Source organism: Macrosteles quadrilineatus, unplaced genomic scaffold (assembly GCF_028750875.1).
Source record: "Macrosteles quadrilineatus isolate MER2022 unplaced genomic scaffold, UCM_ALF_1.0 Scaffold_7__1_contigs__length_78375512, whole genome shotgun sequence".
NCBI lineage: Eukaryota > Metazoa > Arthropoda > Insecta > Hemiptera > Cicadellidae > Macrosteles > Macrosteles quadrilineatus.
In genome coordinates this window covers 3182756-3197986 of record NW_026542600.1, presented here as the reverse complement: position 1 = coordinate 3197986, position 15231 = coordinate 3182756, and the positions used below count along the sequence as shown (strand labels likewise).

Below are 15231 nucleotides of genomic sequence, written 5' to 3'. Positions count from 1 at the left end.
ATAAAATATGACCTACATTACAATTAAGTTTAGTTGGCCAAGTTGGATGTCCAGATAACCCGGACTGGGTTACAATCATATAAAATATATACTTTGGTATTGCCATTGCTTTGCATGAATCCATAACTGAGTGGTGATTTTGTTTGATCATGTTTCTGCAGTTTTCCACAACTGAGTTGGCTTTCCGTGACTGTATACCTGTTACTTACTGTAATTCTGCATACCTGCTTGGTGATTCATTGCCATTTCGAAATTGATTGTGATGTGTAAATATTATTGTCAAGTATTTTCCTCCCCTGATAAAAAAATCACAGGTTTTTGTTATGTCGAAACAATTTTACTAAACAAGATTGTACTGGATTCAATCTTTATACCGAGAGATTAAAAAAAATATGTATACAGTTTTTGCAGATTGGTAATATTTAAATTTGGCTTGTTTTTCTGTAAGAAGAGCTGGTAGCTTTCATGTAAACGACTAGGAATTGGACCATGAACAATGTTCATGCTTTTATAACTTGATAGTTCACATTTTGGGTGTATTTATGTAATGATAAGTTTAAATGTGTATAACAGAGGTTACATGAGCACAGGGAGGGATCAGTAGATATCACAAGACAGGAGCCAAGGTTACTCTACTGGACATGAATGAACTCCAACCATAAAAATTAATTTTGACCGTACTGCATTCAGTTAGTCAAAATTTTTAATAGCTGGGTTTTTATACCATGGGAGTGAGTGAGTGGGTTCTACCAAAGTTTTGGGTAGGCCTAATTATTTTTTTAGATTTCACAATTAAAAAATTCACGCTTTTGTCACATTTGTGGTGGACGATGATTATGTTTTTATGACTGTGGGAGTCAATGATGATGTCTACAAGATTGCAGGAGCTATTCAAGATTTTGCCGTGATCACAAAAGACTATATGGTGATGTTTTTGCTGATGCGGGAGACGATGATGTCTGCACTACTGCGGGAGATGTTCAAGATTTTGCTGCAATTAAGGACTTCTGCCTTCTTTTATGACGATTTTAATTACTCTAGCTCTATGTTTTTGATTTTATAATTCTTTCTGTAAGAGATTTGGATAAAAGGTGATTCAGATAGTTGGAGTATTGTAGATGCTTGTGTATTAAACAATTGGCACACAATATTGATAATGATAATCTTCCCCAGATGTATCACCATGAAGGTTCACACAGTCTTTTCCCTACTGGTCGTGGATAGCCCAGGGTTCCAACAACAGAGCTCTCATGGTGACAGTGTAGCTTTCTACAATCTCTACATCAACTACCTGGCCGAGAGAATCAACCAACTCTTCCAACATAGGAGTATCGTGGCTCCAAGGGAGCAATATCTACAGGTATGTAGAAAATATTACCCGAGTTAGTAACATAAAAATAATCGTCCAAAATTGAGAGGTCACAAAGTACACTTATACAAACATAACAATAACAGTAAGCTACATTTTTTAAGCTATTAATATTATTTTCAAAATCATTTACTTCTTCCTTATACTAATGTTTTTGCTGCTCTGAAGAGCTTATTAGTCTCTGCATGAATAGCAAGGGTGAGCTACATTGTTCGACATCTAGAAGCATCGGTCCACCTCATTAAAGTACATTGCAGATTACAGGTTAGGTTAGGCGGTTTAAAATTCCGAAGGATAGTTATTATAATGTTATTGTTAGGTAAAATGCACTTTATCAAGTGTTTGACTGCACTGTGTTACGGGAGTTAAGGGAAAACCTTCCATTTTCAAGTGACCTTAATATCCACATTTACCTACTCTTCTAAAAACATGTGATACCCTAAATAAAAAGGGTAGTTAGGTAAATGTACTTAAAAGCGCAGTGTACTGTTGGATGAATGGCACCTTTTATTTTTTTCATGTTAGTTTTTAGTATACAGTATAAGTATTGTAGCTTTAATCCCTTTACTATGATAATGATGTCAATTACAATTTTCTGTACCGTTCAAAGACTGATTACATGAATATTCATAGTCAAAACTCTAAGCATAGGAAAAGTTAATTTTACCCAACATTAAGACCATCCGATTTGTCAGACAGTTGCCATGAATGGTTACATGTTTACTGTTGTGCAGGAACAAGTGAGTTTGCTGGATGGAGAAGAGGAGGGAGGAGTTTGTGAGTCAAGTAGGCAACTCCTATCTGCTCTAGACTCCAACTCCAGCTCCAACTCCCGGGGGTTGTTCTGGCTGCTGGATGATCTGTCCTCGGACGCCTCCGTCACTGACCTGGCCCTCGTAGACAAACTCTTCAATGTCATCAGAGGTGAGTCATTCAAACTAAACAAATTTGTTGTGTAGTAACACATTTGTGTTTATTGTTCCTGGTTGGACTCTTTACCATTCAAGTAGGCCTGCAATCTCCACAAAAAAACCCTAAACCCAGGCCAGGCCCTTGTGCTCTATAGTCAATGTTACATCATTCATCTAAATCTATAATTATGTATGTGTTAGTACACTTGGGGGAGCAAGCTGGTCTAGTGGTAGGCACGGGACTTTAGGCCCTGAGGTCCCGGGTTCAAATCCCACCAAATCATTAATTATTTTAGCTAAGTGATAATGCCACAACTCCTAGCCTAGCTTGAAGTAATGTGAAAAACGATACCGAACTAGAACCTAGTGTCCTAGGAAAAAAACGTGTTTGTGAGAATCAAGTACTAAATAAAAATACTGTTATAGTTCAAAATGCTATAAAAAATAAATATGTTATTGAAATTAAATCTTTTTTTAAAAGTTACTTACCTGTCTTCTGGCAGATTAAAATTTGTTTAATCTGATTGATTCCACAGAGAATGACGGGTTGATCAAGAAAGGTCCAGCTCTAGATCAGATAACTCTACTCCACTGCGGCTCCAATACTCCGGTTGTATACTCCATGGCAGGCTGGCGTAGACAATGCGTCGATCATCCTCTGATTCGCACAGCCGGCTCACTTCTCAAGGAGTCATTCAAGTAAGTATAATCTTAGACCATTTCTTGCCCCACGTCCTAAGACTTGTTTCACACGTCACAGAGAGGAGAGGTACAGAGGAAAGTTGCTTATTAGATGACTACGCGCTTTCAACTATAATATGTTGTGCTGGAAATATACTGACGAGCAAGGAAGAACCCAAGCAGCAAGCACTGTGGGGGTCTTTCTCCACTGAGAGCGTTGCTGTACATAATGGCAAGTAGAGGTGTTTAACTTTGCCCTAGACACCAACGAGTAGGGCTAGACACCACTTAAGTACATATTGAATGTTTCCTTTGTGCGTTACTTCTCTGTGCAACAAGCGTTTCAAATTGTTTCATACAAATGCCACCATTTAATATTGACCATTTTTTGGTTGGTTGGTTATATCTTTTTCAATTGATATAGACAATAGTTAAACAAGGTTCAACTGAGATTATAATCATGATCTTGTTAGTAGGCCTACTATATACAGTCAGTACATATTGTGATTCTGATTGTGATTCTTCAGGAAGGAAGTGAGTGAGATGTTTGTGAAGAGTTGGGGAGCTGGATTGACAAGTACACTGACGGGTTCTATCGTAGGACTGGAGGGTTACCAAACACTAAGGAAGGGCTCGACCATGCATCGCTCTGCCACCTCCCCTCTTAAACACAAGTCATTCTCCTTGCAGCTTAAGTTTACAGTGGTGAGTAACTATGTATTAACTGATTCCATTTATGCTAGAAATATGAACGTTTTAATATTTTGATTTTGTTTTTACAATTTCTATTGGTTAAACAGTCACTGAATAGATCAACACAGGTAGTCTTTACTCAAGGCCACACTAAAAAAAAAAAAAACAGGCCGTAATGCTCGTCAAGCATGACGTCATGATAGTAGACGGCAATGACGTAGGTATTTATTTATTTATTTTCAAAGGAAAGATTAAAACAAGCAGCTGATCACAAACGGCAAACATCACGTCATTGCCGTCTTCTATCATGACTTCATGCTTGACGACCATTACAGCCTGCTTTTTAGTGTGGCCTTGCTTTACTATACATGGTAGTTGCGTTCTGAAAACATAGAATTACACAATTTGTTTTGGAACCATTATTTAGTGCTTGAAAACCAATAATTTAACGTATCAAAGTGTTTTTGTACACCCAATGGTTGCAAAGAAAATTTCAAAAAAATTTACATTTTAAATTCATCTGTTATTCTTATGAAAAAAGACAACTGTTAAGATTGTTCATTTATGGATGTATTTTGAACAAATTTATTTATTTTTTACTAAGTTATTAACATTTTTCTAAAAACATTTTTCCTCCACTTTAGCAGCTAACCTAAGAACTCATTATTGCTAATGTTATTAAAATAGGAGAAAAGATGTCACATTTCAGTATAAACTCAGTTGGTTTTGTTTGTTATCTAAGTTGGTTTGGTTGCAGGACGGTCTGATAGACACACTCAAGCGTACAAGGATCAAGTTTGTCCAGTGTCTACTGCCTCATCGTACTGCTGGACTAACTGACACCTCCCCCCCTGATACACTCATCAACATTCCTCTAGTTAGAATGCAGGTATGTTAGATATCTTAAATTCATCATAAAACTATAATCGTAATCCTCTTTACTCACTTCATCAAATTGTTCATATTGAAACCCTCTTTCTCTTTTCTTTGCACGTACCCCTTAAGATCTTCTACGAGGGCTATCCAGAAAGTAGATTATCCTAGCGGATACAGTCAAAAACGTTATCTACTTTCTGGATAGCCCTTGTATTAATTAAAGATGTTTTCTTTGTCTGTTGTCAGCTGTGAAAATTTTCCTGAAAAATCTAAAACGAATGTAAAATAACCTTTTTCAAGTTATTTTGGAATATTTTGTAAATTTGATCAAGCCACGAATAATAGAACAGAAATGAAATGGTATGGATCATAAACATAAAGTTTCTAACCATTGTGCAACTTGGATCGTTTTCAGATTCGCGGGTTCAGAGTTCTGGATGCTGTAAGACTTTACCGCCAAGGTTTCCCCAAGTCAATGTCTCACAGAGAGTTCACCAGAAGGTTTCATCTCCTTTGTCCAACTGTCACATTGCACGACAACCAGGAGAAGGCTGCTGTAGAAGAGATGACCACAGTTCTGGACATTGACTCGGCCAGCCACAGGATCGGACTTTCCAAGGTAGGATGATCACCTGTTATACACATGTATAAAAACAGTTACGGTATGTAGATTTGACTTTGTTGGCTGCAGCAAATTGAATCTGGTCGCATCAAGTCGGGGATTCCTTTTCCACGAGTGATGTTCTAACAGAGGTGTTGATCCTTCTCATGAGTGGTGTTGTTCCTTCTCATGAGTGGTGTTGATCCCTCTCATTCATAAGTGGTGTTGCTCCTTCTCATGAGTGGTGTTGTTCCTTCTCATGAGTGGTGTTGATCCCTCTCATTCATAAGTGGTGTTGATCCTTCTCATGAGTGGTGTTGTTCCTTCTCATGAGTGGTGTTGATCCCTCTCATTCATAAGTGGTGTTGATCCTTCTCATGAGTGGTGTTGATCCTTCTCATGAGTGGTGTTGATCCTTCTCATAAGTGGTGTTGATCCTTCTCATGAGTGGTGTTGATCCCTCTCATTCATAAGTGGTGTTGATCCTTCTCATGAGTGGTGTTGATCCCTCTCATTCATAAGTGGTGTTGATCCTTCTCATGAGTGGTGTTGATCCCTCTCATTCATAAGTGGTGTTGATCCTTCTCATGAGTGGTGTTGATCCCTCTCATTCATAAGTGGTGTTGATCCTTCTCATGAGTGGTGTTGATCCCTCTCATTCATAAGTGGTGTTGATCCTTCTCATGAGTGGTGTTGATCCTTCTCATGAGTGGTGTTGATCCTTCTCATAAGTGGTGTTGATCCTTCTCATGAGTGGTGTTGATCCCTCTCATTCATAAGTGGTGTTGATCCTTCTCATGAGTGGTGTTGATCCCTCTCATTCATAAGTGGTGTTGATCCTTCTCATAAGTGGTGTTGATCCTTCTCATGAGTGGTGTTGATCCCTCTCATTCATAAGTGGTGTTGATCCTTCTCATGAGTGGTGTTGTTCCTTCTCATGAGTGGTGTTGTTCCTTCTCATGAGTGGTGTTGTTCCTTCTCATGAGTGGTGTTGATCCTTCTCATGAGTGGTGTTGATCCTTCTCATGAGTGGTGTTGATCCCTCTCATTCATAAGTGGTGTTGATCCTTCTCATGAGTGGTGTTGTTCCTTCTCATGAGTGGTGTTGATCCCTCTCATTCATAAGTGGTGTTGATCCTTCTCATGAGTGGTGTTGTTCCTTCTCATGAGTGGTGTTGATCCCTCTCATTCATAAGTGGTGTTGATCCTTCTCATAAGTGGTGTTGATCCCTCTCATGAGTGGTGTTGTTCCTTCTCATGAGTGGTGTTGATCCTTCTCATGAGTGGTGTTGATCCCTCTCATAAGTGGTGTTGATCCCTCTCATGAGTGGTGTTGTTCCTTCTCATGAGTGGTGTTGATCCCTCTCATTCATAAGTGGTGTTGATCCTTCTCATGAGTGGTGTTGATCCCTCTCATAAGTGGTGTTGATCCCTCTCATTCATAAGTGGTGTTGATCCTTCTCATAAGTGGTGTTGATCCCTCTCATTCATAAGTGGTGTTGATCCTTCTCATGAGTGGTGTTGTTCCTTCTCATAAGTGGTGTTGATCCTTCTCATGAGTGGTGTTGTTCCTTCTCATGAGTGGTGTTGATCCTTCTCATGAGTGGTGTTGATCCTTCTCATGAGTGGTGTTGATCCCTCTCATTCATAAGTGGTGTTGATCCTTCTCATGAGTGGTGTTGATCCCTCTCATTCATAAGTGGTGTTGATCCTTCTCATAAGTGGTGTTGATCCTTCTCATGAGTGGTGTTGATCCCTCTCATTCATAAGTGGTGTTGATCCTTCTCATGAGTGGTGTTGTTCCTTCTCATGAGTGGTGTTGTTCCTTCTCATGAGTGGTGTTGATCCTTCTCATGAGTGGTGTTGATCCTTCTCATGAGTGGTGTTGATCCTTCTCATGAGTGGTGTTGATCCCTCTCATTCATAAGTGGTGTTGATCCTTCTCATGAGTGGTGTTGATCCCTCTCATTCATAAGTGGTGTTGATCCTTCTCATGAGTGGTGTTGTTCCTTCTCATGAGTGGTGTTGTTCCTTCTCATAAGTGGTGTTGATCCTTCTCATGAGTGGTGTTGATCCTTCTCATGAGTGGTGTTGATCCCTCTCATTCATAAGTGGTGTTGATCCTTCTCATAAGTGGTGTTGATCCTTCTCATGAGTGGTGTTGATCCCTCTCATTCATAAGTGGTGTTGATCCTTCTCATGAGTGGTGTTGTTCCTTCTCATGAGTGGTGTTGTTCCTTCTCATGAGTGGTGTTGTTCCTTCTCATGAGTGGTGTTGTTCCTTCTCATGAGTGGTGTTGTTCCTTCTCATGAGTGGTGTTGATCCCTCTCATTCATAAGTGGTGTTGTTCCTTCTCATGAGTGGTGTTGTTCCTTCTCATGAGTGGTGTTGATCCCTCTCATTCATAAGTGGTGTTGATCCTTCTCATGAGTGGTGTTGATCCTTCTCATGAGTGGTGTTGATCCTTCTCATGAGTGGTGTTGATCCCTCTCATTCATAAGTGGTGTTGATCCTTCTCATGAGTGGTGTTGTTCCTTCTCATGAGTGGTGTTGATCCCTCTCATTCATAAGTGGTGTTGTTCCTTCTCATGAGTGGTGTTGATCCCTCTCATTCATAAGTGGTGTTGTTCCTTCTCATGAGTGGTGTTGATCCCTCTCATTCATAAGTGGTGTTGTTCCTTCTCATGAGTGGTGTTGATCCTTCTCATGAGTGGTGTTGATCCCTCTCATTCATAAGTGGTGTTGTTCCTTCTCATGAGTGGTGTTGATCCTTCTCATGAGTGGTGTTGATCCCTCTCATTCATAAGTGGTGTTGTTCCTTCTCATGAGTGGTGTTGATCCTTCTCATGAGTGGTGTTGATCCCTCTCATTCATAAGTGGTGTTGTTCCTTCTCATGAGTGGTGTTGATCCCTCTCATTCATAAGTGGTGTTGTTCCTTCTCATGAGTGGTGTTGATCCCTCTCATTCATAAGTGGTGTTGTTCCTTCTCATGAGTGGTGTTGATCCCTCTCATTCATAAGTGGTGTTGTTCCTTCTCATGAGTGGTGTTGATCCCTCTCATTCATAAGTGGTGTTGATCCTTCTCATGAGTGGTGTTGATCCTTCTCATGAGTGGTGTTGTTCCTTCTCATGAGTGGTGTTGATCCCTCTCATTCATAAGTGGTGTTGATCCTTCTCATGAGTGGTGTTGTTCCTTCTCATGAGTGGTGTTGATCCCTCTCATTCATAAGTGGTGTTGATCCTTCTCATAAGTGGTGTTGCTCCTTCTCATGATGTCGTTCCCTTCTCTGTTGCTTCAACCCTTGTTATAAGTGGTTTTGTTTGTTCCCATAAGTTTTAGAATCCTCTGTAGGACAGAAATTTTGACTTTAAGACGGGATATCAAATTATTTTTACCTTAAATTTTTAGACTGGACAAAATGGCATAAGTTTGGACTGTGTTTGTTAACAAAATTTACAACCTGTACTTTTAAGGTGAGCTTAGTACAATACAAACAAGTCAAATTGAAGTACCAGTATGCTCAAATTTGAATGAAAACCTTAATTGATAAATAATACTGCTTACTGCCATGGCCACTTGTACCCAAGCTGGTACTTGGCCTGGCCAACACATTGTGGCCAGTTCTCTCGGTCCTCCGAATCTTCCTCTACGAGTCTCATTGTTTCCATATATTACCGGACTTTATCCCACCACCTGGCCTCTGGTCTTCCTACTGGTCTCCTTCCCCTCGGATCTCCCCTTAGTACCTTCTTCAACAAGCTCTCCTCATTTCTCTTCAAGATATGGCCAACCTACCTTAGCCTTCTGTTTTTGGTTATTGTCCTCTCCTACAATATCAGGGTCTCGGAATGATTCTCTTAACTCTTGGTTTTGGCGGATTCTCCATTCTCCATCTCCTCACACTGGATAGCTCTTAAAACTTTCTTTTCAAATGAGATAAATAATAAAGATAGTAATTTAAAAAAAGTAAGGTTTTGCAAACATATAATTTTTACATGACTCGATAAACCTAGGCCTTATGGTAACAAAGTGACAAAATAGGATTTAACTCAAAACCGATCAAAAAAGTAAATGCAGGTAAAGGATATAACATAGGGAACAAGGGCCTAGGTTTTTGGATTCAGGGATATATGTTAAAAAAGGGCTTCAGTAGGTTTTTCATCACATAAGTCTACCGGGTGTCCACAAAGTCTTGGTCTGATTTAATAGCTTTGCTGTACTAAAACCATTAGAGCCAAACTTAGCTTGTATGCCTTGTTTTGAAGGGAATTTAATCAAGTTTTATTTAATAAAATTGGTAATACCGTAACACAGCTGATTGACAACAATACAATCATGATTCAATATAATAGCAAATCAGAAATGGTGAGTTTACACAAATGGTGAGAAATCACAGTTTGTGTTGTTGTTTCACAAAACCCAATCCCCTATTGCAGTTCAACGACTATCCATTTAAGTGGGAAGGTTAACAGACACAATAATTGTTGAATTTGGGGGAGCTAAAATCCCAGGACCGTGATTGAAAATGAAAGGGCCAGTCCAAAACTAATCTTTGGTGTGGGGTAATGCATGATGAAATCATCGGATAATTTTTCTTTACCGAAGAAAATGTAAATGGGTTGGTTTACTTGGTTATGTTTGAGTTGTATGTAATCCTCCAATTATAAGAACTGCAACTTATGATAATTTTCCAGCAAGAAGACGCTCCACCTCATTGGGCTAAATCCGTGAGGGAATTTTTAAAACTTCATTTCCCCGGGCGCTGGATCGGGCGTGATGGCCCGACCAAATGGCCACCTCGTTCCCACCATGTAACCCCCAATGGGTTTCTTTTTGTGGGTATTTGTCAACAACATTGTCTATTCTTCCCTGGTTCATAATTTACACAGACTTGCGGGATAGATTCAGGAATTCTGTGGCGTCTACATCTCAGGATATGCTGACTAAAACCTGGGACAAAATGAAAAGATGTCTAGAAGATCTGCAGGCCACTGGAGGTACATAGTTTGTACATAGTTATAAAATCTTAAGAAGTTACCTGTTATATCCGTAAATAAATCTTTATCATACTATTACTCGTTTTCATACTATGCGGTTTCCTTATCAGACCAAGACTTTGTGGACACCCGGTACATATTTGTTGAATGCAACCTTAATTCTTGAGGGAATAATAATATTAGACTGATCGTGATCATCTTCTGCATATGCTACAAAATATTACCCTCCTGTAATTTCCTGATCCCTACATTTATCTCATATTAGATCAAGGATATATTTTGCCCAGGCCTGTCCTGATTTTTTAAATTCCTGCAGACTCCTTTAATTGGTAGTTACAGTAGAACGCCGATTATCCGATGCCCGGTCATCCGAAACGTCGGTTAACCGAAAGGAAGAAAGAAGCAAAAATCAATAAAATCGCGCGCCAATCACGACTGGCCGTAGCGCTACTCCACCGCACGGCTGCTAAGTGGTGAAAGTCTAAATATAGCTCAAAGGTCTGACCCTCCCCCTTCCCCCCAAACCCCTACTTCATTCACTGTTGTTACGCCCGCTCACTTCGAGGTCATTGCACAACCCCTTCCTCCCTTCTATTGTTTTTAATTGCCTTGCCAGTCAGTCGCCGGCGACTGCTTTGAGTTGACCTATTCTGTTGTAATAGCTAAAAAAATAGGTTAGGACAACTTCCTCTTGCTTATTTCTACACTGTAAAAATATTTGTATTACTGTAGAATCTACAGTAGTAAATATTAGGACAGTACATTATTTCATGTAAACACAAGTAACATTTTAACAAATATTGATTTTTTACCAATTTAAACCAAACTTGACTCAAAACTGCCGAGTTAAAAAATAAGCTTGAGTTTCAAGGCCGTAGGTACTCAACTCGAACTCAAAATCTCAAGTACTCGCACATCTCTGTAATTAATCAAATTTATATTATTGTACAGTATCCACAGACGCGAAATCGGCAAATCGCCGCCGGCCGCTATCCCTTCCCGTCATTTCCCGTTCCCCGTATTTTTCCCGTCAATGACCGATTATCCGAAAAATCAGTTATCCGAACAACCCCAATCCCCAATTAATTCGGATAATCGACGTTCTACTGTAGTTGTGTCAATCTTCTTCAACGTTATTCCCCCCATAAACAGTTTTGCTTCTTCCTGCTTGTGTTGAGACTTATTCTTAACACGTTCGCTGCAGCCCATCAATGGCAGGCATAGCCCCGGTGCGGCGCTGCGTCGAAGCTCTTTAAAATACCGACAGATAGCAGCACTGCTTGGAACGTAGCCGGTCCTATTGTATTGCCAATTGTAGGGAGAAAGACGGGACTCATTTGTTTTTGTAGTTGAAGGATCTCTTGGTCGAGGATCATCCCTCCCTTCTTTGAATCGTTTATACCACTCAAAACAAAACCCATGCAAGTCTAGTCACATACATTGATCCCTATACACTTGTTGTAACAGAGAATAAGTCTATGTTGAGGGCTTTACACAAAATATTACGTTGATGTTGCTCAGTTATACAATTTTTCCAACAAGCATCAAAAACACAACCTGACACGAACAAAGGCTGTGGCCGAACTAAGCAACCTAGTGGCATCAAACAGGTTGGAATGTGGATGGGAGATGTCAGGCAAATCAGCAATACTGTATAGCATTTGGCCTTCAGGTTCTCATAGAAAAGCAGTCCTGTTATTTTATACCCATATGTCGTATATTCCAGTGAGCTCTCCGACTCTTTGTTGTTTATTTTGTGAAGCGCTCTCTTGCATCAGATACCAGCAGTACATGTGTATGACCTCATAGTACAAGGGTTGCTTTTTAAGTAAGGATGTTTGTGCGTATAGTTTCTTAGTTCCTGTGTACACCGCAACGAGGCTCCTCTCTGCTTATTGGCATTATTTGTGAACAGAATGGCATCATTTTCAGTTCTGTAGCTGACGTTTATGCTTCGCTGTGTGTTTAGGAAATTACTTATTAGCTCTTTTGCTGCATAATTAGGTTAGTGTCACGTTTTTCCACCACAAGAAACACATCCAATGCTGGCATTCATCGCTAGATGACTGAAGGTTATGGCCCTAATGAGTGATGGTGAAGTGCGGAAATGGGTTAGGGATTATATAAATGGTCGTAAAAACCTGTTTCCATTGAGGTCTTCTGTGAGAAGTCTGGGTACCTACAAAAAACATAATTCTTTTCGAAATGAACATTTTCACAGACATTTTTAAACTCCCTAATTCATTTAGAATCATAGCTTTAGTTAGTTCATTTAGTAGTTTGTGAGAATAGTTCATTTTGGTATGGTTGGTATCACATGTGTTTTGTATAAGTTAGTTGTCATGGATACCAGATGTTTTGTGGAAAGTTATGTTGTGTTTTTGTATCAAGTAAATCTTGTACCTAATACACCTTTAGTCTTTATCATTCTACACAATTTAAGTCCATTTACAACAGTTCATTTATACACTTTACCGTCTATACTACATTAGGGCCATAAATTTCAGTCATCTGCCAATGAATGTCTGCAGCCGATATGTTTCTTGTAGAAAAAAAAAAACATATCAATAACCTTATATTGCATGTGGCAGGAGATTCGATAATAAAAAATAAAAAAATCCAGACACACATTGAAGCGGACACACCAGCTACAGAGCTGCAAATGGCTTATTTCTGTAAACAAATGATGCCAACAAGCGGCGAGGAGTCTTGTTGAGGTGTACACGTTATACGTACAAATGGCCCTTACGTGGTAAAATTACTGTTGTAGATAGTAATAACTTAATCAAGACTCCAAGACAACTGACTCAAAGTGTATTTGTATATGTATATGTTGTATATGTGTATTTGTATGTTGCATGTGTATAGATAAAAAGGATGCTATAAAGAAGTACAGTAAAATCCCGACCAACCAAAATCAAGCGGGCAAGGTTATTTCAGAAATTTTTTTCCGTTCATCAATAGTTAGAATTTAAAGACTATTTTCATTCAAATAGATTTACGACAGTCGTTTTTGATGTTATTGTAATTACTGTAATGTTAAAATCTTGAACCGAAAAGACAAAATCTTTTTCTTTTCTAAAAATAATTGACAATTGTTATCTGAACGTTATCTTTATCGCTATATGAGATCCGCGTTGTCGGCTCTATTATATTCTGTTGGACAAGACAGGACAACTACCCGTCCTGTTGTCTAGCTAGTTTTTTATTTGATAAGTATTTTTATTATAGTTTTGGTTAACCCGAGTTTCAGTTTAACGGAGTACTTTTAAAAGGGGTTTTCTGTATATTTGTACACATTCATACAGTATTTCTGGGAACAAGAACAGACTGGATTGGAAATATCAATCCTGACTGATTCATGATCTGAAAGGTTCAATTTTTTTAGCATATGTTATCAGTTACCCGCCATGACAGACTGTCAGATACTATAACAAAATATAATTAACCCTACATCATGCATTTTGAAAATATTTTAGACAAACTAACTTAATTTATGACATTGAGTCAACAATTTTGTATATACATAAAAAGAGACTTCATTTCAAACCTTTTTAAGTAAATAGAAAACGGAACTGAACACAATGTTTATCGAGACTGATCCATCCCTGCACCTTACGAACTGCCCAGGTTTGCCAACCTCCTCAAAATACTGTGACATTCCTGTTTGAAGTGTTACCAGCTCTGTATGATAAAATATATTTAAAAGGTTTGAAAGGTAAAATACCAGAATCTACACAAAAATCTTATAAAAAATTACAGAAGACAGTCCTTTATTGATTGTGTTTGTAAAGTTTGTATTTGTTTGGTTAACAGGTAATGTTCTACACCAAATAGGTAAAAACATTCTTACTGAGAGTCAGGCTATACTCAACTAATAGACAATACTTTTAGTTTGACTTGTTTGGCACAGTTGAAGTTGTCTAAGTGAGAATCATTGTCCTGTATATTTACCAATGTAAAATGTAAAAAAATCATCTTTTGATAACCAAGCTCATCAACATTTAAAACATAATTATAACCAGGGCCACTGTTATAACAGGGTTTGGGTTTGTTGGGGACGCAAGGAAGAGAGAAATTACCCCACTAGGTAGGTAGAGAGGGGTGCAATTGCCTCGGGCCTATAGTACATAACATACAAACCACAGGCCTGATTATAACGGGATATTGGCTTTTGTCTGTTGCCCAGGAGGTGTCACGGTTATTTTAAGGCAAGATCATGTGGGTTTTCTGATGTTCAACTTATTCATTTACCCTTTCGATGCCAGAATATTTTTTTGTAATTTTTTTAAAAATGCTAGCGTTAACTAATATACTTATTTTGTCCGAAAAGTGCTCGGCTTGCCACGGGAGCAAAGTCTAGTGTGTGAGAAAAAAGTCAGTAAAAATTTAAATTTTTCATCTGAAATCTGCTAAGGAACGATATATCGGGCCTCGATCATATGAGGAATCGAAAGAAACCATCGCTGTTTCGAAACTACAACCGAGTCAACCAATATGCTCATTAAAAATCACATGATCGAAAGTCGCGCTGGCACGATATATCGTCGCTTTGCGCTTTTTGGATGAAACGCAAACAACGCTACATCATTCCATAGCAAGACGCACAAATATATATTGTTGCATAGCACTGAAAGGGTTAATTACATTTTGGAGATCTCGTAGGTACTAAGTTGTATCTACTCATGCCTGTAGATTATATAATACCCATTTCTTCCACCCACATTGATATTTTACAAATGTTTGAGGTAAATAAAACTATAGCAATGTTTTTATTTACAGTAAATAATTTCTGAAAAATTACATCATCGTTAATATTTCTAACTGAAAATAATTCAATATAGTGTGCTATATAAAGTATATTTAAATCTAGTAACAAAAATTTATTTCAGAAGTGTTATCGAAATTACTGTCTGTTAAATTAAAGAAACGTTAAATTGAAAAACCCAAGCTAATTCGTTTAATGATTGGTGAACCAGATAACCAACGTTGTGAACAAATACTTCCCTAGGGTTAAACTTGTCAAATAATCAAATAAGTAACTAGGTTTTAGGTATCATTGTTAAATACAAAAGGTTTACAAATCCTATTTTTTTATGA

The 15231-nt window shown here is 38.5% G+C and overlaps 1 protein-coding gene across 1 annotated transcript in view; it reads left to right on the top strand.

The window, feature by feature from the left end:
* Positions 1-15231, top strand: part of LOC128998680 (unconventional myosin-XVIIIa-like) — an 85918-nt gene that overhangs the window by 24825 nt on the left and 45862 nt on the right. The window contains exons 13-18 of the mRNA XM_054424913.1: positions 1174-1360; positions 2104-2293; positions 2817-2979; positions 3489-3666; positions 4412-4543; positions 4946-5149. Coding sequence (XP_054280888.1) covers positions 1174-1360; positions 2104-2293; positions 2817-2979; positions 3489-3666; positions 4412-4543; positions 4946-5149 — 1054 coding nt within the window. The remainder of the gene's footprint in view (positions 1-1173; positions 1361-2103; positions 2294-2816; positions 2980-3488; positions 3667-4411; positions 4544-4945; positions 5150-15231) is intronic.